We start from the raw sequence: 25,233 nt of genomic DNA on the forward strand, positions 1-25,233 counted from the left end.
CAGAACAGTTAGAACAGTTAAAGCAACAATAAAAACAGGAAGTTCAATTCAGGAGATCAGGGGTGTCTAAACAGGTGTGTCTTTAAGAGCCAGCGGAATGCCAGTACTGACGGGGCTCCTCATTTTTCAGCAGGGGGAGCATTTCATCACACTGGTGCCACCAGTGAAAAAGCCCACCTTCATGTTACCGCAAGCCAATAGTCATTAAGCCATGGCAAAACTAACCAGGTTCCATTTGTTGATCTTAATATATTTACCGGGCAGTGAAAGAGGTGACGGTCTCTCAGGTTCCGAGTTGTTTATGGCTTTGCATGTAAGTAACAGGTTCTTAAATCTGGTTTTGTGCTTAATAGGCAGCCACTGCAGATTCCTTAGCACTGGTGTGATATCTTTCCGAGTACCTAGAGCCTTAGTGTCCAACACAGTTGCCACTGCCCCATGTAGCAAAATGGCTATTGAACTGTGACAAAGTGGTGCTTTACTTCTACCACCTATTTTTACAATAATATTTTAAAATAAATTTTTTTTACACATGCACCAGTTCAAAAAAGTGTCTACCCTCTGTCCTCAACAACCACAGATTTGTCCTTGAGTCCTAATCTGGTGTAGTCATCTGGGGTCTTGAGAGGTCTTAGAGCCCTTACTTTTTGGGGAGCCGGGTCCCAGCTGGGTCCCTATGTCTCCAGCATCCTACAAGCCAATCGGCATGAAATAATAATAATAAAAAAATTAAATTATTATTATTATTATTATGAGAAGAGTCTTCTAACATTTGTCTTTTTCTGCTGATTGGAGACAGAGTGTAAGGAAATGAGTCAGCCACTGAGAAGACTCTTTTCAGTAGCTAACACTGTCCCCTTTCATGCTGTTGGGCTCCTAGGGATGTCTGTTGTTGTGGGAGAAGGCGTTAACAAGGATCTCATTCTCAAACCAGCAACAAAAGAAAAAAAGGAGGGATGGCTATGTGGCTGTGACTGTCAGGAAGGGATCCTGCACTTCTGAATTTGCCACTGCATTACTGGTCCTAATTGCTTTTCTGATTTTGAAAAGTATATAATTGTTGTTGAATTCATGCAAGATCCATTTCACTTTAACATCTACAATTCTCAGCTATCTCAAGATGCATGTCATTTTACTTCAAAGCACTCAACATTTGAAAGATGATTCAATTGTTACAATGCGGACTCATATTGTAACGAGTTTGCGGTTCTAAATAGCTATTCAAAAAAAATTTGGTTCAATGTGGCCCTGCAAAATCAACCTTCTCTTGGTTAAAATGGTGAAATCAAAATATAGGTCATGGATATTGGCAAAAATGTGGAGGTGGAGCTGAGATGTAGTCTAACATACATTATGCCTGATTTCCCTGCACTACTGAAATGAAAAGACAGGTCAGATTTCTCATTAATTCTATCAATAAATAATATATTATTGTGACATTTTTCTGTCCTCAGAAACACAATACATTTTTTTTTGTCATGTGGTGAAAATGTTAACACATTCGCCACAATTTTGGCAAGTCTGAACAACAGTCGGACACTGCTGCCCCAGAAGGACTATCTCCTCCTGTTTCTTCCTGTAGGAGTTTAGGTTGGGCTAAACCAAAGGAAACAGAATGGCGTTAAAACCCCTGGCAGAGTCCTCCACTTTAGCTCCTGCCTGTCCACTGCTCGGTCCTCTCTTTCCAGAAAACTGTAAGAGCTGAGCTGCACCATTTACAAGATCCCACGGTACAAGCTTTTGCTCAGCTGTACCATTTTGGACCGCAGGTGGTTTGCACGCTCCCCTCCGCCCTCCCCGCCAGTACATAGAAAAGTGCCACATTGGAAAGGATAGTTTGGACCATGCAATATGTACTCCACTCGGCCTGTCCAGGCAGGAGACCTGTGGAACTTCCGCTTTCCATCTCTGTGTTAATACTACATGTCTACTTTTTTTTAGTTTGAGCCGGTTTCTAGCGCTGCAGGACAGGCTGTTATGTCCACTATAACAGTTTTCCCACTCCAAATTTTGCAACAAAATTCCATAACATGAACAAATTATGCAAAAACAAAAAAACAAAACCACCCAGACCCATAAGCATATTTGCACCCTAGTAAAAACATGAGGAGAGATGTAGAGCGTTGGCCCTATTCCTGATCACTGGCAATTATTTCCTGCCTTTCTTTGACTTTTGAGATTCTACCAATATTGACCATTTATTTTTATGCTGATTTTGAAATCATGAAGACTAGAAAGTGTTGCTTAAATAAACAACAAAAAGTTAGGATTCTCAGGTTTCTAGATTCTCCACCAGATGCCAAATACCACGTTTCGAGATCTGTGTATTGTATGCATCTGACATTGCAAAAAGCCCTGTTCAGCTGATGACAATGTCCCTCACATTGGGTCTTATTTTGTAAGTCCTGCATTTTAGGAGATTTTGCTGGAAAAACTTAAATGCCCTTGTATGTATGCTATACTAACATATTTATGTGTATAGACAGATAGTCCAATGGGCATAGATTCTATGCCCAGGAAATCTAAATTCTGCACCCAGAAAAGCTGAATTCTGCAAGCCATATAAATTATGTAAAATAAACAAATTTGCCTAATTTTGCCTAATTTATTCTTAAATACTGTGCGTAATGTTTTTCAGCTTTGCTATGCATGGGAAGGGAGCCAGGTGCTATGCAATGGAAACCACAATCACAGCAAATATTCAACACCCCCTCTGACTTCTGAGATTTCACCAGGCATTGCCTACACACTTTCAAACACATCTTCATAACAACAAGGGCTAGAAACTTAGTTTAAAAAAAGAAGGAAGGTGGGTGAGATTCTCAGGAAGCTGAGTTCTAAATTGTACCCTACATCTACACTCTCACTTATTCATACTATAGGCAGTGTCCTGACTAGTCACTTGTCTTCAACCTTGGGTCCCTAGCTGTTGTTGGACTACAACTCCTATCATCCCCTGGCCATTGGCTATGCTGGCTGGAGTTGGTGGGAGTTGAAGTCTGACAATATCTGGGGAGCCAAGGTTGAAGAACAGTGCACTAGCCCACACAACTATTCCCTGCTGCTGCTGTTGCTGCGTGCGAAGGACGCTCTCCTTCCATCCCGCTCTCCTTCATGCGCCTTTTCTCAGCCGCTCCTCACCTCTTGCTATGCGGAGAGAGCTTCTGAGGCACGTTCCTCTTCTTGATCAGCTTTTCCACGGTGTTGCCGTGCAGGAGGCTGCGTGATGGATGGTGCTTGAAGAGCCCTGGGTACTTCTTCTCCAAGGCCTGCTCCCGCCTGTGGTTGGGGATGGGAAGATTGAGAACATATGAGGACAGACTCACTACACAGCCACCAGCCTCTCGGGTGACGTGGATCCTTTCGGGGGAGGAAGGCAAACAAGAAACATGATAAATAGTCATAAAATTGAAACAAACCAAAGGGAATAAGCGACGGTGCCCCAGCTAAACACACCCATGCATGACATAATCCAAGTCTACACAGAGGGCACTGCAGAGTGCCGCTCCAGAGCACTGCCCAGGATTGTCTGGCGGTGTAAAGGTCAGCCCCCGGCATTGCTCTGTTTTCAAAGAGCAAAGAGAGATGTCCCACCAGTCACTGAAGTGCTGGGCTTACACTTGCAGCTCGGCTTCACAATATGTAAAGGGGCACATATATGTTCATTCATTTACACAGTTGTCCTTCACCTTAGAAGGATTATAAAAGAAAATGCTAGGGATTATAGGAGAAAAATACTATACGAGCACCCCAGTTCCTGTGTTGAAGTGTGGAGTCTTCTCCCCAAAGTGGCTTAGGAATGCTGTCAGGACACTGACTCATACAGAGTCAGGGCATTGGTCCCTCCAGCTCAGACATGTCTACACTGACTGGCAGCAGCTCTCTAGGGGTCTCTTCCAGCCCTCTGCCGGGAGATATTGGGGATTGAACCTGGGACCTTCTGCATGCCAGGCGGATGCTCTACCCCTGAGCTACGGACCTTCTCCATTGGGTCTGCCCTGCCTTGCACCTATTCCCTCCTCTTCTATGGCCGCAAATGATACTGTGTATCCTGATTCCTGCCAGAGAATCACAGGGCTGTTGGAGACTCGAAGGGTATAATTGCAAAAGCCCAATGGGCTTGGAAGTCAACCAGGGTGGTGGTCAGATGTCTCTCAGACCCACAGTTTGACACTGCTGCCACCCTTCCTGGTACGTAGTCCAAGTTCCCTGGCACAGCAAGGGGGCAAGATTGCCACTGAGAGGTTAGGAACAGATGTTGCAAGTGCCATGGCCATCTCACGAGGCAACTGTACCAGGCTCATTCCCCATTTCTCCGGGCAAGGGGCTGCGTCTCAGTGGTACAGCGCATGTTGCAAAAGATCCCCGGTTCAACCTCTGGGATCTCTAAGTAGGACTAGGAAAGACCTCTGAAACCTGGAAGTCTGCTACCAGTCAATGTAGACAGCTCCCATAATCCCTTGGCCGCTGGGCATGCTGCCTGGGGGCTGATGGGAGCTGGAGTTCTAACAACATCTGGAGGGCCAGCGGTCCCCCCTGCCCTGCTTTGCAAGGGACTGCTGGGAGTTCCCATCCGCTCACCGGAGCAGCTCTTTCTCCTTGAGCTCCAGCTGCAGCATGAGGGAGTTGAGCTCCATGTACAGGTTGTTGGCCCGCTCCAGCTTGCGCTCATAGTGCTCCCGGATGTCCAAAGCATGCCTGTGGATGGAGAGGGAAGGGAAAGAAGCTGTCAATCACCCTAGTAAGGCAGGCCTCGGGAACATGCCCTCTCTCCATGACAGAGGGGCTATTGCTTACAGAAAATTGCTCATTCCCTCCACCTCCCCACAAAAGCCCAGTTCTGAAATGCACATGCTGCTGTGCTCCCATTCACATCAGCAGTGTCTTGAGTGCCTCCCCAACTCCGTGGCATAAATAGCCCTGGGATGCGTCAGGTCGAAGGCGCCTAGTAGCCATATTGAAGTGTCCTCTGAAAACTACATATCCCAGGGTCCCAAGCACCATTGGGGAGTTCTCTGCACTCAAGCTCAGTTTTAATCCAAGCCAAAGAAGAGCTCTCAGGGACAGGACACTCCTTTTGGAAGGCAGCTGAGCATGAAGAGCCGGGTGAGGTCATATCACAAGCTTGGTAATTATGAACTTCAAAGGCTTGACCACCTGTCTGCTATCGTTTTAATTATTATTTTTTAATGGTAAGCCAGGCACTTTGAATTTTCAATATAGGAGCAGAGTTAAATTTTAAATAAGTGCACATATAAGAATTCACACCAAAATGCATGAAGATATCATTAACTGTATGTATTATCTGAGGGAGGCAATGGTAAACCCCCTCTGAGTGCCGCTTACCACGAAAACCCTATTCATAGGGTAGCCATAAGTCGGGACTGACTTGAAGGCAGCCCATTTCCATTTTCATGTATTATCTAGATTCAGTTCCAAATTCTGCTATCAACTATGCAGCTCTGTACACTTCCATGCGTTGTTTCCCATCAGTAATTCTTTTTCCATGACTGCAGTTTTTAAATAATTAATTTTTACTTAAATAAAGGGAGTGACAGGGGAATGAAGGGAGGGGTATGGAGAAACTGACATTGTATTTGTCATCATGAGGGATAGAAACTTGCTTTTTGGGGCAGCGGGAAAATGATGACATTCTTCATGTCAGTGACAGTGGATGCAGTAGTGGACAGCGTGGCAGGGCATGTAGGGCACTGCTGCTCACCTAAACTGCTTGGTGAAGTTGCTGCTGTTTCCTGGGGGGCAGGGAGGCAGTAAGGTTGGTGCGGTGTGATTTGGTGCTCCTGCCAGCGACTTGACACCATGCAGACCTTGTCTCTCTCTCCTCCCCCTGCTCTAACCCACAGTAAGGAGTAGCAACAATGCAACTGACTAGAATCAGGCGAGGGGTGATACCTCACTATGCTAACTGCTAATGAGTGGATGTACAGAACATACTCAATGCTATTAAAAGCATTTATTGCTAGCAAAATGGGGGGAATATTTTCAACGGCATAATTTGTACTCCTACATCCATCCCCTTACCTCAGCTCTTCTCGTCGCCGGTGGATCAGCTCCTCTTCCAGGCGGTGCAGACACGTCCCCTCTGATTTGATCTTTTCAAAATGCAGCTTCACCTCCTCTCTCCATTCAGCCTGCAGGAAAGAAGAGAGATGCATAAGCTTTCCCCCTGGATCCTGAACATACACAACTGAAAAGAAGAAACAATACCACTTGGGTTATCTGACAGTGTTCAAAAGCCTCCATGGAAGGAAGACAGGGGCACATGCAAGCCCCAGCCCCAGGACCCTGTGCATGTCACACCGCTAAGCTCCCTGCAGGAGGCTTGAACTCATGTTCAACAGGGCGACCCTGTCGTGTGCACCCCTGTCTCCCATCCACGGATACAGGAGGAAATCCCAGCAGAATATGTGAACAGCTATAGCAGCACTGCCGGTCATGCTCATGGTGGGCTGCCTTTGCTGTTTTCAGGGTAGAGTTTGTAGCACCCTGAAAACCTGCAAAACCACGTTGACCAGAGATAACAGCAGGACCCAAAAGGTATGGTCTGAGGGTACACAATGCAGCTGCCTTGCTAAGGCTACGCAAGTCTGGATCTGATCGCTGTCTGGAAAGGAGACCACTTGGGAACCCCACGTATGCCACCTTGAGGTCCATGATGGGAGAAATAAACAAACCCTATGGGCAATGGCAACTCTTCACTGCTGCCCTTAATGCAGTAGCTGGGCATCCTAAGCACATTTACGAGCAAGAAAGCTCCATTCAGCTCCATAGGACTATGGGCCCCGCCAGACATCCTTTTTATTGTGCATTCATGATGATTTATGCTCATGATCCTATCAGGGCTGTTATATTTGATGCTGCTAACAATACTGTTTGTGTCTGCAAACGTTTCCGGCGGACGTACTGCTTTGTTTCCAGTAGGTGTATGGCCCACAACTTTCAAGAGTGCCCTTCCAGGTGGCAATAATGCAAAAATTGGGAAGCATCGCAGAAGAACAAAGAAAGTGGAATGACGTGTGGATGGTCCTCGTATAAATCTACCACTAACGTACTCATCAATGAGATGTTGCAGAACGCACCCGCAAAAGAACTCCACCAGGATGCAGGGATCCTTACTTTTGAGTAAAGAAGGTCCGGCTGGCACTGCAAAGAGGGTTTCCACACAGGGGGCTTCCGTAAGCGTGGGGCAAATAGCTGTCTTATTTTTGCAGCCCCATATATCAGCCCAAAAAAGGAGAGTGTTGTCAATGACAGTCTTTTTGTTTTGTTTTTATAAACCAGCAACAGTTTTAAAATGTCAACGCGTGTGTGTGTGTGTGCCTATCAGTAAACATGACAGCAGCAACAGCTTCCTTAAACCTTCCTTTGCTAAATAAAATTTCCCCAGCTGCTTGAAATGACCAGGAGGAGCTGCAGTTGGTGGCCACATAGCCCAACCAAGTTCTCCCATAACATCACGTTTGACACGATGCTACCTTGTGGGGTAGGTTGCTTCCGGATGCATTGTGGAGGGAAACACAGGAAGCTGCTGTATACTGAGTCAGACCAACTGGCTCAGTACTGTCTACACTGACTGGCAGAGACGCTCCAGGATTTCAGACAGGATCCTCGCCTAGCTTTACCTGGAGAAGCCAGGGATTGAACTTGGAACCTTCTGCATGCAAGGCTCTACCACTGGGCTGCAATGCATTTGTGATGCTAGGTCAGCCGACGGCCCTAGAGCATATTGTCTGATGGTCCTGCTGCCTGATATACTGAAAGTTAGCGGTGATACGGTGCCTCATCAGGTTTTTTCTATTCCATGCAACCTTAATATATGAGAGCCAATGTGGTGTAATGGTTACAGTGTTGGATTAAGACGAGGGAGACCTGGGTTCTAATCCCAACTCAGCCAGTCATTGTATACCTAAGCCTATATCTATCTTGCCTCACAAGGTTGATGTGAGGATAAAATGGAGCGGGGGGAGGAATCCTGTACACCCCCCTGAGTCTTTAGAGGAAAGGTGGACTATAACTATAGTAAATAAGTAAAACGCACAGACCAAACCGCTTAGAGGTTTTTTGCAATCAAGTGGAACATCAATTTTGTTAAAAACAACAACAGTCAGTCAATCAACAGAGAAAAAGAGGAAGCAAGTTCGGCACAAAACCATACGGAGAAAAATGGAGGGGAAGCGATCACAAAGGGCAGAGGAGGAAATGGTAACCCCGAGGAGGTGTTGGGAGGTGGTATCAGCCCAAGGAAACCCACCTGAGATTTGAAGTAGGTCTCTTGCGGCGTAGACAGCACGTCAGCGGATGCAATGTCAAGGTGCAGCAGGATCTGACGGAAGGATGGACGGTTCCGGGGCTTGCTATTCCTGGATATAGGAAGACAAACTGGTGGTGTTGATGTGAACGTGGTTGATTCAGAACAGGGCTAACACTGAGCCTCCACCTGGGCCTCAGGCCAAGCACTGAGTTTTATTTGATGGTAACTGGGAGTTGCGTGCCCCTCTGCTGATGGAAGGCATCCGTCAACAGAACCGTAGTCCAGTGGTAGAGCATCTGTTCTGCATGCAGAATAGAGGAAGCTGCCTTATATTGAGTCGGACCATTGGCATATCTAGCTCAGTATTGTCTACACTGACCGGCAGCAGCTTGCTAGGGTTTCAGGCAGGGAGTCTCTCCCAACCCTACCTGGAGATGCTGAGGATTGAAGCTGGGACCTTCTGCATGGAACGCAGATGCTCTGCCAGTGAGCTACAGAAGGGTTCAATCCCTGGTTTCTCCACTAGGGCAGGGATGAAAACCTGCCTAAAACTTCGGAGAGGGGCTGCCAGGCAGCACAGACAACATTGAGCTAGATGGACCAATGGCCTCTGACTCACTATGAAGCCGTGTCCTGCAGCAGCAGTCCACAGGGTGAAGTGACGAAGACGTGTTTCAATTACTGCTTATTTCAGCTCTGTTTGACAACTTTGCCCTACGGTTTGCTGCAGCTATTGCAAAAGAGGGCGCTGCACCGGTCATTTCCGGGTTCTCATCACCGGAATAGGGGCCTATTTCTTTTCTTTTTAAAAAAAAAATGGCTTCAGAAACATTGTTCTGATCTCTGCATATCTGAGGTAAATAAATAAGGAGGAAGATTCTCCCCCAATCCTCTCTGTCACCTCTGCATCAGATGTCGTTCTGCTTGCGTGCAGTGTGTTCCACACGGTTCTGGTGACAGCTGGTAGTGGCATGGAAACCTTCCCGCATGACTGGAATGACACACTGGCAAATGCTCGCAAACAAGATCCTGTGCTGCAAACATGATACTGTGTAAGTGTTAACCTGTGGAGCACGACCACACACACATGCCTTCAGTGGCACTTTCAGAGGCAGTGCTTGTGAGCAAGGCTAAAGTTTTCTTTAAAAACCTGGGTGAACCTGGGTGGGTGGGGGAAGCTGCACATCTGGGTTCCAGGGTCTCACCAGAGATGCAGAGAAAGGTTTTTGCAGTTGATGGACTCACCAGCACTGTCTTAACAGGATCTTGAAACCATCAGGGCAACTGGTGGGCACAGGCAGGTGGAGGCTGTTACTGCCCACGCCCCAGATGATGGCTGAGGAATCCACATCCTTGTAAGGGATTTCTCCTGTCAGCAACTCCCAGAGAACAACTCCAAAGGACCTATTGTGGGGAAATTAGATGTCAACCAGATGAAAAGGATTCATTCGGCCTGTTAACAACCATCTCCATTCGGCTTCCTCTTTCACCCTTTTCTCTGTATTCCTCTCTCTCCCAACCTAATTTTGTGTGGTAAAGTCATTTAGGATTTATATCCTGCTCTTTTGCAAAAAGGACACAGTGCAGCTTACAAAAATAAACAAACAAATAAAAACTAGAGCCATGCTAACAGCAAAACAAATGATTCTCCAACACTGGAGATTCCAGGCCACACCAAGCATGGGGACAAATGGACAAAATATCTCCTGCAATTAGCAGCCCATGGGGAAATTCTGCTCCATAAACTACATCAAAAGTCAAGCATCCAAGAGATTTGGAGCACATTTCTGGAACTCTCCGCTGAGTAATACCCACAACCAGAAGAAGTGGGAGGAACAATGTAGCGATGGAAACTTCAACTTAATGCTTATTAAACCTGGGACCCCAAGACAGCATTGATGCTCATTTATCCTAACCCTTATCTGAGCATGTGTGCCGGAACACTACATAACAACTGAACATCAGAAATGAAAATGCTGTAACTAAAAAAACAAAAAGGCACAGGGGCAGAGGGATTGAGGAGAGCTGGGAGTGAGGGCGGTGAGGAAATAAGAGAGAGTTGTATTGTAATAATGTGAAAACTAATAAACTATAGATAAAAAAGTTAATATGCAGATTCATTAAGAAACAATGTTTCACCATGATTTTGTGTGGTGAATCTTTCTTCGAAAGCCCTCTGAAAGGGTGAGATGTGGTATTTTGGTTTCTGTAAGTGGCTGTTATTCCACCAGGCTGCTTGAGAGGTAGAGGCCAGACAGCCTGGCTGGTCAGGTCCAACTGCCATTTGACTCCTCTATTCCCTGAACTGTCTCAGGCAGTCTGTGGTACCCAAGCGTGCTTATTCTCCCTCTTCCCTTCCCTCTTGCTTTTATCTTTTGAATCTTGTCTGCTAAACTGTAGACCATTGTTTTTGAAACTGCCTGGAGTGCACTGGCAGAAAGGGAGTATGCAAATGTCATGTAAATACAATATATATATATATAAAGGGGGTACACTGGAATAAGAATGTCTTGAGGTGTCTTTGCGAATATGCAGCATGAACACACTCTGAGACCTGAAGGAGAAGCTCAGCTCTCCATCTCAGCTTATCAGGGTTTTGGGTTGATGGACAGATGGCCGATAGTCAGAGATTATGGAAGTTGTGGTCCAGCAACATCTGAAGGTTCCCTGTCTCTGTTCTAGATCCTGCCCTGTCATGAATCCTACCCTATGGAACTCTCTCATGAGTGAGGCCCACCAAGGTCCATCCTTCTATGGTTTCAGGAGAGAAGTGAAAACCTTTCTCTTTATGTTGGCGCTTGGGGTGTGACCTGGATTTTAAATCCTCTTGGTCTGCTGTTGGAAACAATTCTGCTTAATTGTCCCCCTCGGCCTTTATTGTATTTGATTCTATGCATTGAATTTTAATGGTGTGGCAGTTAATTAATTAAATAAATTACATTTATATCCCACCTTTCCTCAAAGGCGCTCAAGCTAGAGTACATGGTTCCCCTCCTCCACACCTCCATATTTTTATCTTCACAACGACCCTGTGAAGTAGGTTAGGCCGAGAGGTAGTAACTGGCCCAAGGTCACCAATGAGCTTGATGGATGAGTGGGGATTTGAACCTGGGTTTCTCCCAGTCCTATTGCAGTGGACTGGGGATCACTGAACAGTGTCCCTATCCCATGATGATGGGCTTCACGTATCAATATGTTTGTGAGTGTGTGTGTGTGTGCCTGTGCACTATCCAGTCTTAATCCCAATGCTCTGCCCCCCACCCTCCCCTTGCTCTCTCACTAAGCCTCTTCTGGGCACGTTCCCCTCCTCACCAGATGTCAACCTTCTCAGAGACAGGCTCGTTCCGAATGACTTCCGGCGCCATCCAGGCCACAGTGCCGGCGAAAGACATCTTGGTGCTCTTGTCACTGAGCTCTTTGGAGGTACCAAAGTCAGAGATCTTCACCACATCATCGTAAGTGATCAGCATGCTAGGGAATTGAGCAGAGAAGAAGCATGTGGCGCAGTCCTCTTTCCCCTCAGTGCCCATGCCCAAGGAGGGGAGGGGGAAATTGGAAAGAGAAGCAATGCTCTCAGTAGTCAGCAGGGGGAGCAGCATAAGAGAATAACCTCCTTTTCAATTACGGGAAAAGCACTTTGGAGTTATGCTGCGCCATATCAGCAAGGAGAGCAACACACGCTGCTGAAGGACAGGGTGAGACACCCACAGAACAAGGCGCCTCTCTTCTCCCTTTCTTTGCTCCCTAGGGAGGGTGCGTTGCAAGTTAGCTAAAGGACGCAGGGACACAGGCCCATGGTACAAATTGGCACATGCGGATTGGTATGCACAGATGCCTCTGGGTAAACTAGGATGGCCACTAGCTGGGGTCTTACCACCACAGTGTTTTGCAGTGTACCCGGCTGGTGTGCAAGCAAAGGTAGGGTTTTTTTTAGTTTTTAAAGTGTTGGGCCCATCTTCTGAAGGCATTTTAGGGCGTTCCAAGCTCCCCTATGAAGCTCTCTTGTTACTCTACTCAGCTGGGACACGGAGTAATACCTTCATCTATGGAACATATATAACACTCAGCACTCTGCCTATCCCATCCTGCTTTTTGACTGACAGTACATACATGCCCAGGGCTTTCAGTTGGGCATGTACGTTTAGCATCTACAGTAACCAAGCTTAACGGTCTGAGTGCGTTCGCTCACATTCATTGACAGACTTGTCTTTCCCTGTCTGCTGTATTCCCTAACTTCTCTTTTAGATTGAAAGCTCCTTGGGGGCAGGGACCTGTCAATTTTTTTCCTTTTGGCTTCTGAAATTCTGTGAAGGCACCATACATATCAATGGAGCTAATAATTATGATGATCCTCATGAATGGTGCTGGAAAGTGTTCTGCACGGAGTCTGGGTGGCTGGGGTGGGTGGATTCAGACATTTGACACAGATTGCTTGATTTGTCTAATTTGTGCAGATAAAAAAAATGTGGACCAGGAGTAGTGAACCTATGGCCTTCCCAGAGCTTGGAAAAGTTACTTTTTTGAACTACAGCTCCCATCAGCCTAATCCAGTGGCCATGTTGTAGTTCAAAAAAGTAACTTTTCCAAGCTCTGCAGATGTTGTTGGACTACAACTCCCATAATCCCTATTGACCATGCTGCCTGGAGCTGATGGGAGCTGGAGTCTAACAACAGCTAGAAGGCCACAGGTTCCTCTCCTCTGCTCTAGACAGAGAATCTGGATTCCTTTGCTGGCAATTTGGCAGGGTGGCAGAGTACATACTCCCCCTTGCAACTGTGCCATTTTGAGACTCCTAGCCTGACTGGAACTTCGAAAGCAGTGGTGAGTTTTAAACAGAGGGAGGGAGAGTAGCCTGGCCCTGTGCCCCAATCCCATTTGGGGTTCACTGTCCCCCACTAACCCTCAGCCAGCTCTCTTCACCTTCTCTTCTTCCTCCCCCCACGTTTGATCCCTGGTGCTCTCACACTTCTTACTTGGGCGACTTGAGGTCACGGTGGATGATCTTATGCAGATGCAAATAATTCATGCCGCCAGCGATGCCCATGGACCAGTCGACTAACAGCGAGGGGGTGACCTTACGCCCGGCACGCAACACTTCATACAGCTGGCCCTGGGCACAGAATTCCATGATGATGCAGTAGCAGGGAGCCTGGGTACACACGCCCCTACGATGAAGGAAACAGCACGAGACACATGAGACAATGGCCAGAACACGCGCGGTGGGGAAAGTGAGTGGGCATGCTCAGGTAAGCAGCATTGGCACGGAGTTTAGCAGTGATACAGAAACGCGGCCAAAAGCGGTAAGCTTTAAAAAGGGAGTGGGGAAGCTTTTGCAGTCCAAGGGCTGCATTCCCTTGTGGACAACCTCTTCGGGGCCACATGCCAGTGGTGGGCAGGGCCAGATGCAAGAGTGGGCATGCTCAGAGGCAAATGAATGTGACTCTTATCTTTGTGCAGGAGGCTATAGGAAGGATCCTCTGCCCCACTCTGCCAGTTGCCCTGGGACTGCAGAGCTGAAGGGAAGCACAATCTGTGGCCTGATCCATTGGTTGGGGCAGCGGCGGTGGTGGCAGGGGGGGGCAAGGGCTGCTGCATTGTGTGTGCGTGTGTGTGGTTTTGTTGTTGCTGTTGTCCCCATCTTCCCCCAAAAGTAGTCGGCCAGCCAGCATTCCGTGGCCACGGAACCTGCTTAGTTCTCATTGGGCTATTTTAGGTTTCCTCCCCGCACTTAGAGCTTTCCCGCCTAATACCCCCCCCGTACTCATGCCAACCTTGGGGCTTTCCTGAATCTATTGTTACCTCCTTCTTGAGTGTGGATGGTTGCAGTTTTGGCTACATCAAGATCTACGCTCAGATAACTGAGTTTGCTATTTGTAGGACAAACAATACTTCCCTTATATAATATGACTTCATATCTGTTTCTTTGAAGGCAAAGCATGGTCAGAAATGGGAAAGGAGCACTGCTAAATGGGCCAAAGGATACAAGACACAGCTATAAGACCAAGACAGTATTTGCAGGAGCTGGTTCCCACCCCCACTTCCGTACACAACTGAGCCAACATTTCACAAACTGGTGCCCTCCAGATGTTGCTGAATACAGCTCCCATCATCCTTGACCACTGGCTATGCTGGCTGGGGCTGATGGGATGTGTAGTCCAACATCATCTGGAGAGCATGGAAAAACAGGAAGCTGCCTTATACTGAGTCAGACCCATTGGTCCATCTAGCTCAGTGCTGTCTACACTGGCTGGCAGTGGCTCTCCAGGGTTTCAGACAGGGAGTCTCTCCCAGCCCTACCTGGAGATGCCAGGGATTGAACCTGGGACCTCTTGCACACTCTACCAGTGAGTTACAATGGAGAAGGCAGCACCAAGCACAATATTGGTTATATGCTGCCATGAGAAAGATGGTGATTGCCAAACACAGGTGCCCAACTGAACAACCCACCAGAAGGAGGAAGAGCCGACAGGTCACTCTGCAAGGCGTCCTGTCACCCTGCCCCACACTCACTTGAAGGTGATGATGTTGGGGTGCTTCAGCTTCCGCAGGTGCTTGATGTCCGTCTCCTTGAGGTCTCGCACCTTCTTGACAGCGACCTCCTCCCCATGGAAGCGTCCCAGGAAGACAGCGCCTTGGGCCCCACTGCCCACCCACTGCAAGTCCATGATCTCTTCAAAGGGCACCTCCCATGGGTCTGCATTGGTAGGGAGAGAAGGTTGCCGTCAAGAGCCATTCAAGGGAAGGAGAAGGAGGAAAGCAGACTCTCTACCAGCATGGAAGTGAGTCACTCCTTCCCCAAATATCACAGGGTCTGGGAGACATAACACTCACTGAGAAATAATGAAAGCAGCGAGTATTACAAAGGCGAGCACAAGCTTTGCGAGGACACTGTATTTAGCATTCTGAGAAACTCAGCTCTGGAATTAAAATCCACACACCAAGTTTCTAGCCCTTATGGCTGTGCAAAAGTGTGAGGCCAATGCATAGTGAAATCTCAGAAGCTCTGTGAGTGAGTGAGTGAGTGAGTGAGTGAGTGAGTGAGTGAGTGAGTGAGTGAGTGAGTGAGTGAGTGAGTGAGTGAGTGAGTGAGTGTGTGTGTGTGTGTGTGTGTGTGTGTGTGTGTGTGTGTGTGTGTGTGTGTGTGTGTGTGTGTGTGTGTGTGTGTGAGAGAGAGAGAGAGAGAGAGAGAGAGAGAGAGAGAATTATTTCCAAGCTTGAGAGGTGAAGCCCATGCAATTGCCCCCTGTCCACATTGTAGGGTCATTTAAATCTCAGCCACCTATTAGCTGACCACAGAAAAGCAGTTCCAATATGGCTAGGGGATCATTAAAGAAAAAGACCTGAAGGAAAGGATGGAAGAAGTTTGGGACTTAATTCTACATTTCAAGCTTGAAAATTGTCCTGATCCATCTTCCTGTGTTTTCAAAGAAGGAAAGATGGAAAGAGCATCCAGCTGTGACTGCTGAAACCGGCTGTGCTATTTGTATCAGAGGATTACCACTGAACGAAAATGGCTGCAGACAAACTGGTCCCTCATACATGAACAGTGCCCCCCCCCAATAAAAGGTATGGGCCACACTCACTTGGGTGGTGTGAAATCATGGTTTGGGAGAGGGCCTAAGAAATGCATGTGCATCCTGCAAAACACTGTCAAGAGCAAGAATAGGAGGTGGTCCTTTGCTGTTCCAGAATACGCATGAAGAAGCAATAAAATAACACTCAAGCCAGAAGATCTGCAGCCAAAGAATTGGCTGGTTACTTCACATCAATACTTGGAAGTCAGCCCCTCCCCCCTGCTTTTTAGTCCTTTTGGTCCTCTTAGGGTTGCCAGCTTACAATGCTGCATTAAGAGTGGAAGCCACAACTGTACAACGCGGTGCTCTAACCGGGGAGAGCATCTCCACTGCTATTTACTATCGGCCTGTACCAGTATGCCTCTGAAATAGCCTCCAGGTTCACCCCAGTGCAAAAGGCAAGGAAGACCTTTAACCCTGGAAGGCCTTTCAGGATTAGTTTTTAATCTATGATAGTGACTGCTTTTGTTATGAGTATGATTTGATGTGATGTTGCTGTTAGGATGATGCTGGAATGTTTTGTCATTTGGATTTGCCACTCCGAATCCACTCCACAGCAAGTTTTGGTTTAGGAGGGGTGCAAATCAAATCTTTTATTGTAATGTCCCACATCTCTGCAAGCCTGTCCATCCACCTTCACCGCCAGAATTGCTTTGCTGGCCCGGGCAGGAGAGGTATAATCAGTAAACTGAGGAGGGAAAAGTGCTTTCCTTTGCTTGCGGAATCTGTACCATTTCATCTGATCCCTCCACAAGCCTCTTCCCTCTGTAAGCTCCATAGCAGTGCTTTCCCCTGATGTAGGTGAGTGGCAGAGCACATGGTCTGCATACAGAAGGCCCCAGGTTCAATTCCCAGCGTCTCCAGGAATTTTCAGACTGAAAACCTTGAGAGGCAGTGCCAGTCAGTGCAACCAGTACAGAGCTAGACTGACCTATGGGCTGACCCAGTATAAGGCAGCTTTTTAAGCTCCTATATAGGGGGAACCACTGTATGACCTCAGCAGCCATTAATCCAATCCTGTCCGTCATTTTACATCTATTTGTATGCTTAGCAATCAACACTCCTCACACTAAGGAAACAGGCCTGGAAATAAAAGTTTGAGAATGAATGAGAATGAGCGTTATAAAAATGAGCAACACCCACTCCAATTACTGTCAGCGGGGGGAGGGAAGAGAGATTATCCTGATGGGATTTGTAACAAGACTACAGGGCTGGGTATTTTTAATCTTGCACAGACAAACTAAATTCTTAAAAGCACCTGGCTCTTAAAAGACTTTTAAGAGCCAGCTGCTTTTAAGAATTTACATTGATGAGATACCAGCTTGTTACTTGCACAAGATTGCCCTTGACAAAGGGCTGTGCCAACACCCGAAACGCGTTGGGCGGCAATAAAAAATTCTCATTCCCAACTCTCTGCTGTTTGCTGGTTTGGCACTTTGAGGGCCTCCCTCTCTTTGGCTGGAGTATTTTTAATCTTGGCAGTTGCACATATCTAATCAATATTAAAATAGCTATGGAGATACTACCAGAGAATTTCCCTTCTCCCTGCAACTCTTGCTATTCACAGGTTAACTAGAGCAACTTACATTGCCTAAGTAGTTATTTAACTGAGAAGTTTAAGGCTTCAGTGGTTAAAAGGCTCTGAATTGGGACAAGAAGCAAACTGACAAATAGTGCAGATCTTTTCAGAAGAAATAGGCAATGCGATCCCATTGGCTAGCACCCATTAAGAGTCTAATTGTATTCTGGATCAGCTGCAGTTTCAAAGGCAGCCCCAGGTAGAGCCCATTGTAGTAATCCCTTACTACTATAATGTGTCACTGTGGCCAGTCCCCTATTCCCCCCAGGACGCAGCCTGCATCTCAAGTTATATAACAAGTGAATCTGGTAAAAGCCATGTCTGGGCACCCATGCCACTTGAGAATCAATTGCTGCCATGTTCTTGTGGGCAGCAATGAACCAGAAAGGTCACAGGGCAAATGAACAACTGTGGCAAAGAGCATCTGGCCAAATTGCTATCTAACTTGACCACTGTTACTGCATCTGATTTAGGATGCTTCCAAACTGTCAGGATTTTCTGGGAGGGATTCAAGTGCATACTGGAACTTTAGATTTTAAGTGGATTAAAGTACTCTGTCCCCCTTTAGGATGCACACCTTAATGTGGTGAGGGGGTTTGTGAGTGTTGAAGAAGCTGAGAGCAATGCCATCAGGAATCCAGACCAAGAGGCTGGACTCCTAGCAGGGGCACCCAAGACAAAATGGTCAGAGCTGAGACACCAGACTAAGACGCATCCAAACTCAGAGGAAGGCAATGGTAAACCACCTCTGAATACCTCTCACCATGAAAACCCTATGAACAGAGTATCCAAAATGCAACACGAGATAGTGCTGGAAGATGAGACCCCCAGGTCAGAAGGCACTCATCGAGCTACTGGGGAAGAAGAAAGGACAAGTACAAGTAGCACTGTGACTAATGACGCAGCTGGGTCAAAGCCGAAAGGAAGCCCAGAGGCTGATGCGCACAGATGTGAAAGGAGAGTCCGGAGTTGTACAACGCACACAATAGGAACATGGAATGTGAGAAGCATGAACCAGGGAAAGATAGAAATTGTCAAGCAAAAAATGGAACGCATCAACATTACAATACTTGGCGTGAGTGAATTACAATGGACGGGAATGGGACATTTTCAATCAGGCAACTACAAAATACTTTATGCAGGACATGAGAAATCAAGAAGAAATGGGGTTGCTTTAATAGCGAGAAGTGATGTAGCAAAAGCAATTAGGAGCTACAACGCAAGGTCTGAGCGAGTGATATCAATGAGATTAAACGGGAAACCTATTAACATAACCAGAGCTTGGAAAAGTTACTTTGTTGAACTACAACTCCCACCAGCCCAATCCAGTGGCCATGCTGGCTGGGGCTGATGGGAGTCGTAGTTCAAAAAAGTATCTGTTCCAAGCTCTGAACATAACCACCATCCAAATCTATACTCTAATGTCAAATGCAGAAGAACCAGAATTTGAGAGATTTTACGCCGAAGTACAGGAGGAAATTGATCACACACCAAAACAAGATATGATGATAATCATGGGGAACTGGGATGCAAAAGCAGGGAACAGAGAAGAACTAGGAATTGTGGGAAAATGGGGCTTAGGAGACAGAAATGCAGCAGAAGAAAGACTTATTGAATTCTGTGAAGCCAATAATTTGTTTCTTGCCAACATATTTTTTGAGCAACCGAAAAGATGACTGTACACAGGGACATCACCAGATGGCCAATATAGGAATCAAATTGATTATATAATTGGCAACAGAAGATGGAGAAGTTCCATACTTTCAGCAAAAAGAAGACCAGGAGCAGACTGTGGTACTGATCATGAACTGGTTGTATCGAAAATCAGAGTAAAGCTAAAAAGGAACAACAAAGCAATCATAATGCCAAAATACAATTTAAATAACATCCCAGAAGAATATAAAGATCAAATAAAGAACAGATTTGAGGCTTTACACTTAGTTGACAGAGAACCAGAAGAACTATGGAGTGAAGTCAGAGCCATGATCAGGGAAGAATGAAAATTAACTAGACAATACCTCTAGTTAAAAAGAGAGAAAGACCTCAATGGATGACTGAAGAAACTCTTAAAATGGTTAAAGAGAGAAGGAAGGCAAAAGCAAAAGGAGATAGAAACACGGTCAGAACCCTAAATGCAACAATACAGCGACACAGAGACAAAGAAAACTATTACAATGGTTACTGCATAGAAACAGAAGAGGACAACAAAAAGGGAAGAACAAGAGCCCTGTTCCAAAAGATTAGAGAAATGAAAGGGAAATTTAAACCATGAGTAGGGATGCGGAATAATCAACAGGGGAACACACTGACTGACCAAGATGAAATAAAAGGAAGATGGAAGCAATACACTGAAGAACTCTATAAAAAAGATGCAAGGATGACAGATTCATTCATGGAGGAACCATATGATGAAGAACCAGAAATTTTAGAATGTGAGGTGAAAGCTGCTCTTAAAATACTTGGAAGAAGCAAATCACCAGGAACAGATGGCATACCAGTAGAGTTGCTACAAGCTACTGAGACTGAATCTGTCCAAATTTTGACAAAAAATTGTCAACAAATATGGAAAACTAAACAATGGCCCACAGACTGGAAGCTTTCAATATATATCCCAATTCCAAAGAAAGGGGATCCCAGGGAATGCAGTAATTATCAAACTATTGCCTTAATATGCCATGCAAGTCAAGTAATGCTCAAGATTCTACAACAAAGGCTCTTACCATATATGGAGCGAGAAATGCCAGACATCCAAGCTGGATTTAGAAAGGGAAGAGGCACCAGAGATCATATCGCAAACATACGTTGGATAATGGAAAGGAGCAAGGAATTTCAGAAGAAAATCACCCTGTGCTTTATAGATTACAGCAAAGCCTTTGACTGTGTAGATCATGGAAAACTATGGAATGCTTTAAAAGAAATGGGGGTGCCACAACATCTGATTGTCCTGATGCCCAACCTATACTCTGGACAAGAGGCTACAGTAAGGACAGAATATGGAAAAACCGATTGGTTCCCCATCAGAAACGGTGTGAGACAGGGGTGTATTTTATCACCCTATTTGTTTAATCTGTACACAGAACATATCATACGGAAAGTGGGATTGGACCAAGATGAAGAAGGTGTGAAAATTGGAAGGAGAAATACCAATAATTTAAGATATGCAGACGATACCATAATAGACGATACCACTATTAGCAGAAACCAGTAACGATTTGAAAAGAATGCTGATGAAAGTTAAAGAGGAAAGTACAAAAGCAGGACTACAGCTGAACGTCAAAAAGACTAAAGTAATGACAACAGAAGATTTATGTAACTTTACAGTTGACAATGAGGACATTGAACTTGTCGAGGATTATCAATACCTCAGCACAGTCATTAACCAAAATGGAGACAATAGTCAAGAAACCAGAAGAAGGTTAGGACTGGGGAGGGCAGCTGTGAGAGAACTAGAAAAGGTCCTCAAATGCAAAGATGTATCACTGAACACTAAAGTCAGGATCATTCAGACCATGGCATTCCCGATCTCTATGTATGGATGTGAAAGTTGGACAGTGAAAAAAGCAGATAAGAGAAAAATCAACTCATTTGAAATGTGGTGCTGGAGGAGAGCTTTGCGCATACCATGGACTGCAAAAAAGACAAATAATTGGGTGTTAGAACAAATTAAACCAGAACCGTCACTAGAAGCTAAAATGATGAAACTGAGATTATCATACTTTGGACACATCATGAGAAGACCTGATTCACTAGAAAAGACAATAATGCTGGGAAAAACAGAAGGGAGTAGAAAAAGAGGAAAGCCAAACAAGAGATGGATTGATTCCATAAAGGAAGCCACAGACCTGAACTTACAACATCTGAACAGGGTGGTTCATGACAGATGCTCTTGGAGGTCGCTGATTCATGGGGTCGCCATAAGTCGTAATCGACTTGAAGGCACATAACAACAACAGTAAAGTACTCTGTCACTCTGGTGCAACAAATCCACTTAAAAAACCCAAACCCAGACTTTTTGCAGTTTGGAAAAATGGGACTGGAAAAGTGTGGGTTGAATGAATGACTAAAGGGAAGATGTGTAAACACCCTGTAAGCAAATCAGGATGAAGGCTCATTGTTGTACAACTGCCCCACAAACAAATCAGAACAAGTGCTTGGTAAAGGCCAGATATCATCTAACCTCTGCAGAAGCTTTGTGTAAGTAAATCAGGATACATTGCCAGTAAATAGGGTATCTGGAGGAGCTCTTAGCCTCACAACTGCATGAAGGAACTCGCCTTAAACATGGGAAACACTGAATGATGTCATTTGTCCATCTAGATCAGTGTTTTCCACACTGACTAATAGTGGCTCTCTAGAATTGGAAATGCTTACTTGACGATGTCAGGGATTTGAACTCAGAACCCTTTGCGTGCCAAGTGTGTGCTCTACCACTGAGCTATGTCATTTTCACTTATTGGTCACAGCCTGCGGCCATAAATTGTTCCTATTAGAGTTAGATTCCTTTCATGCCTACCACTGTCACTGTGTGTGTGTGTGTGTATCGTCTCCTCACCTTCCTGTTGCTGCTTGTGTTCAGTGGAATACGCTTTGCCAATCATGGTCCAGACAGGCTTCAGACAACCAAACAGCCCTTCCAGGAAGCCACTCCCTGTTTGACAGTGGATCCGTACTTGGTCGGCGTGGTAGCGGGTGGGTCGCACCTCAGGATTCCCGGCCCCTGCGCCGGCTCCGCCTCCCCCTCCACCGCCAGCTTCATTCTCCTGGAGCTGCAGCACGCTGTTGGCAAACTGGTCATGCGTTTCTTCACTGGGAGTGGGGCTATGTCCGTTACCCCCACCTCCACCCCCGTCGATAGGCAGCACATCCCTCAACACACACTGGGTAGGCGTCAGGTCCTTTTCAGGGGTGCAGTCCGAGGCATCCGGATCCAACTTGCGGAGGGAGCTCTCGGTCAAGATAGTATTGAAACTGCCGAAGGATGGAGAAGGTGTGCGGGTCTCGTGCAGGCATGCCATGATGATGTGTAGCTTTAGGGAATGTGCAGCTAGTCCCTAAGGAGGAAAGAAAGAGAGCAAAAGCACCATGAATAAGATCACTAACACCATTACAGAGTTTGTGGGATTTGTAGGCCAGCATTCTGACTTATATATCCAAAGCTAGAATATCAAAAGGGAATTGGGTCATAGAGTTAGTAATGTGTATATCCAATAATCCCTCCCAGTTGCTGCCGTTGCAGAAGTTCCTCCATGCCTTGCTGTCCTGGCCCCAGCCAATGAAATCACTTTCCCAGCTGCTGCAGAACTTCAACAAGGAACATTCTAAGGGCCAAATTACAGGCGCCATGCAAACGCATGTATTTAAACCCCGATGGCTGCTTCATACCATGAAAAACAACTTTGGGAGGGGGTAATTTTCAGTGAAGAAATATTGGGGAGGACTGCTGCATCTTTTCCCCACCCATCACATTTCTGCTGTGTGACTCTCCTTCCCCCCAGTAAGGTTCCAAATGTACTATATGTTTGCAACATTAACATATATATGGTACATTGGGGGGAATGGCTGGGGGGAGAGTTTCAGTGGAAACATTGTAAGCGGAGAAGGGTAAAGCATGCCTCTCCTGTTGCTTCTCTGCTGAAAATTGTCCACTCCTTAAATTATTATAATTACAATTATTTATTTAATTTGTATCCTGCCCTTCCTTCCAGCAGGAGCCCTTTTGCTACCAGAATTAACCACTGTTATTATATGAGTTTGCAGATAATGTGTAGTTGAGGTCTAGTACCTATAGGGCTGTTGTCAACTAAGTTAATAAGCCTAAGTTAGCCATAGCTATTAACTTCAATTGGTCTACTCCAAGAAGGCCTAACACTGAAAACCACCCAGAGGCTATAAATGAATCACTACTCTTTCCCCTAAACCCCACTTCCAAGCCACTATTACAGCCACTCATTATGAGTGTGTGCTATTTATGTATTCATTCACTCAAAAATATTTTTAGCCTGGGCCCTTTCTCCCCAAGGGCTCTGGACAGTGATACACTTAGAAGAAATCCCCACTTTTTAATTAAAATAATAATAAAATAGCCATTAAACCAGATAACACTGTACACAGCAACAAATTAAAATTACTCCATACCAGCTTAACCCAGCCATTAAAAGTCAGATCAGACCTGGTGGACTTATAAGGCTTCTGGAAAATGCTCAAGACTGGACTTTGACCTGCTTCCATGAGAAGGAAGCTCTCTGTTTGTGGGGCACCTACCAGGAACACCTTTTTCCATTCCCTGCGTCCTCTTAAAGGGAGTGGGTAGATTCATGGGGAATTCTCACAGGTCAAGTAAGGAACCTAGGAAGCTCTCCATGAACAGCCCAATATTGTTTACTCTGGCTTGGCAGCAGTGCCTTTCCAGGGTCTCCAGCAGAGGTCTTCCCCCATCAGCTTTTACTTGGTCCTTTTAACTGGAGATGTCGGGTATTGAACTCAAAACCTTCAATATGCATGGTTAAACTTCAAAATTCATTCCCACAAGGAGTACAGATGGCCACTAACTTGGATGGCTTTAAAACAGCAATTCATGGAGGATAAGGCTATCAATGGCTACTAGCCATAATGGATATGTTTTACCGTCATTGCAGGGTACCTTAGTATCCCTCTGAATACCAGTTGCGGAGAATCAGAGGTGGGGAGAATGCTGTTGCACTCAGGTTCTGCTTGCAGGCTTCCCTTAGGCATCTGGTTGGCCACTGTGAGAAGAGACTGCTGGACTTGATGGGCCTTTGGTCTGATCCAACATGGCTCTTCTTATGTTCTTATGTTACAACAGGTGCTTTACTACTGAGCTTTAGCTTTAGTTCCCTTAGCCTAAGACAGAGGTGTGAAGAACTTGTGGCCCTCCAGATATTGTTGGACTCCAACTCCCATCAGTCCCTGTCAGCATGGCTTATCATCAGCGGTGATGGGAGTGCTAGTCCAGCAACATATAGAAGGGTCACATTGTTCTCCATCCTTGGACTAGGTCAGGTGTGGGGAACCTTTGGCCCTCCAGATGTTGCTGAATGACAACTCCCATCAGCCCCAGACAGCATGGTCAATGGCCAGGGATAATATGAGTTGTAGTTCAGCCACATTTGGAGGGCCAAAGGTTCCCCACATCTGAACTAGATGATGGGAACTATTATCACATTACAGAAAGCCATAAAAGAGATTGCACTGCATGGAAGGTGCCCCTCACTCCTCCGCAACTTTGTTGGATGCTTTGTCGTTTGTCACAGCACCACCTTCTGCATTCTAGACACTGAAGAAACATTTGAAGCCTTAGGCTTTTAGATCTGCCCACTCTTTCCCAGTGCGATAGCTGCCTTAAATAGTTCCATGCAGTAAAACCATGGAAGTTCAGCATCTTGGGATGCAAACTACTTTTCTCCCCACCTCTGAAAACCTTTAGTACAATGTTTCCCAAATTTTCTATACATAGGGCACAGATTTATTTTTTCCTTCAATTAAAATTGGATGCTCCTTTCACTCTTAAGCTAAAAAAAGGTCCAACTATATATATATTTTTATCAGGACAGTGCTGGGCAGCCCATTTAATATACTGCTTCCTGGCAAGGCCAGCCCTACCTTTAGGCAGACTGGAGCAACTGAAAAGCACTGGTTTAGGAACTTAGGAAGCAGCTTCATATTGAGCCACACGATTGGTTCATCGAGCTCAGTACTGTCTACATTGAGTGGCAGCAGCAATCAGACAGGGGAGATTCCCAGCCCCACCTGGAGATGCCAGGGGTTGAACCTGGGACCTTCTGCATGC

At 45.9% G+C, this 25,233-nt stretch overlaps 1 protein-coding gene across 1 annotated transcript in view; it reads right to left on the bottom strand.

Annotated features, from left to right (window-relative positions):
* The window catches only part of MAP3K12 (mitogen-activated protein kinase kinase kinase 12), a 126,205-nt gene that overhangs the window by 8,645 nt on the left and 92,327 nt on the right, over window positions 1-25,233 (bottom strand). Inside the window, exons 2-10 of the mRNA XM_061621723.1 lie at window positions 21,979-22,477; window positions 14,784-14,967; window positions 13,247-13,438; window positions 11,585-11,743; window positions 9,518-9,676; window positions 8,273-8,381; window positions 6,043-6,152; window positions 4,582-4,698; window positions 3,142-3,279 (exon numbers count right to left, since the gene is read on the bottom strand). Of these exons, the coding sequence (XP_061477707.1) occupies window positions 3,142-3,279; window positions 4,582-4,698; window positions 6,043-6,152; window positions 8,273-8,381; window positions 9,518-9,676; window positions 11,585-11,743; window positions 13,247-13,438; window positions 14,784-14,967; window positions 21,979-22,441 (1,631 nt within the window). The 5' untranslated portion in view covers window positions 22,442-22,477. The remainder of the gene's footprint in view (window positions 1-3,141; window positions 3,280-4,581; window positions 4,699-6,042; window positions 6,153-8,272; window positions 8,382-9,517; window positions 9,677-11,584; window positions 11,744-13,246; window positions 13,439-14,783; window positions 14,968-21,978; window positions 22,478-25,233) is intronic.

The sequence above is a fragment of the Rhineura floridana genome, chromosome 3, assembly GCF_030035675.1.
Source record: "Rhineura floridana isolate rRhiFlo1 chromosome 3, rRhiFlo1.hap2, whole genome shotgun sequence".
Lineage (NCBI taxonomy): Eukaryota > Metazoa > Chordata > Lepidosauria > Squamata > Rhineuridae > Rhineura > Rhineura floridana.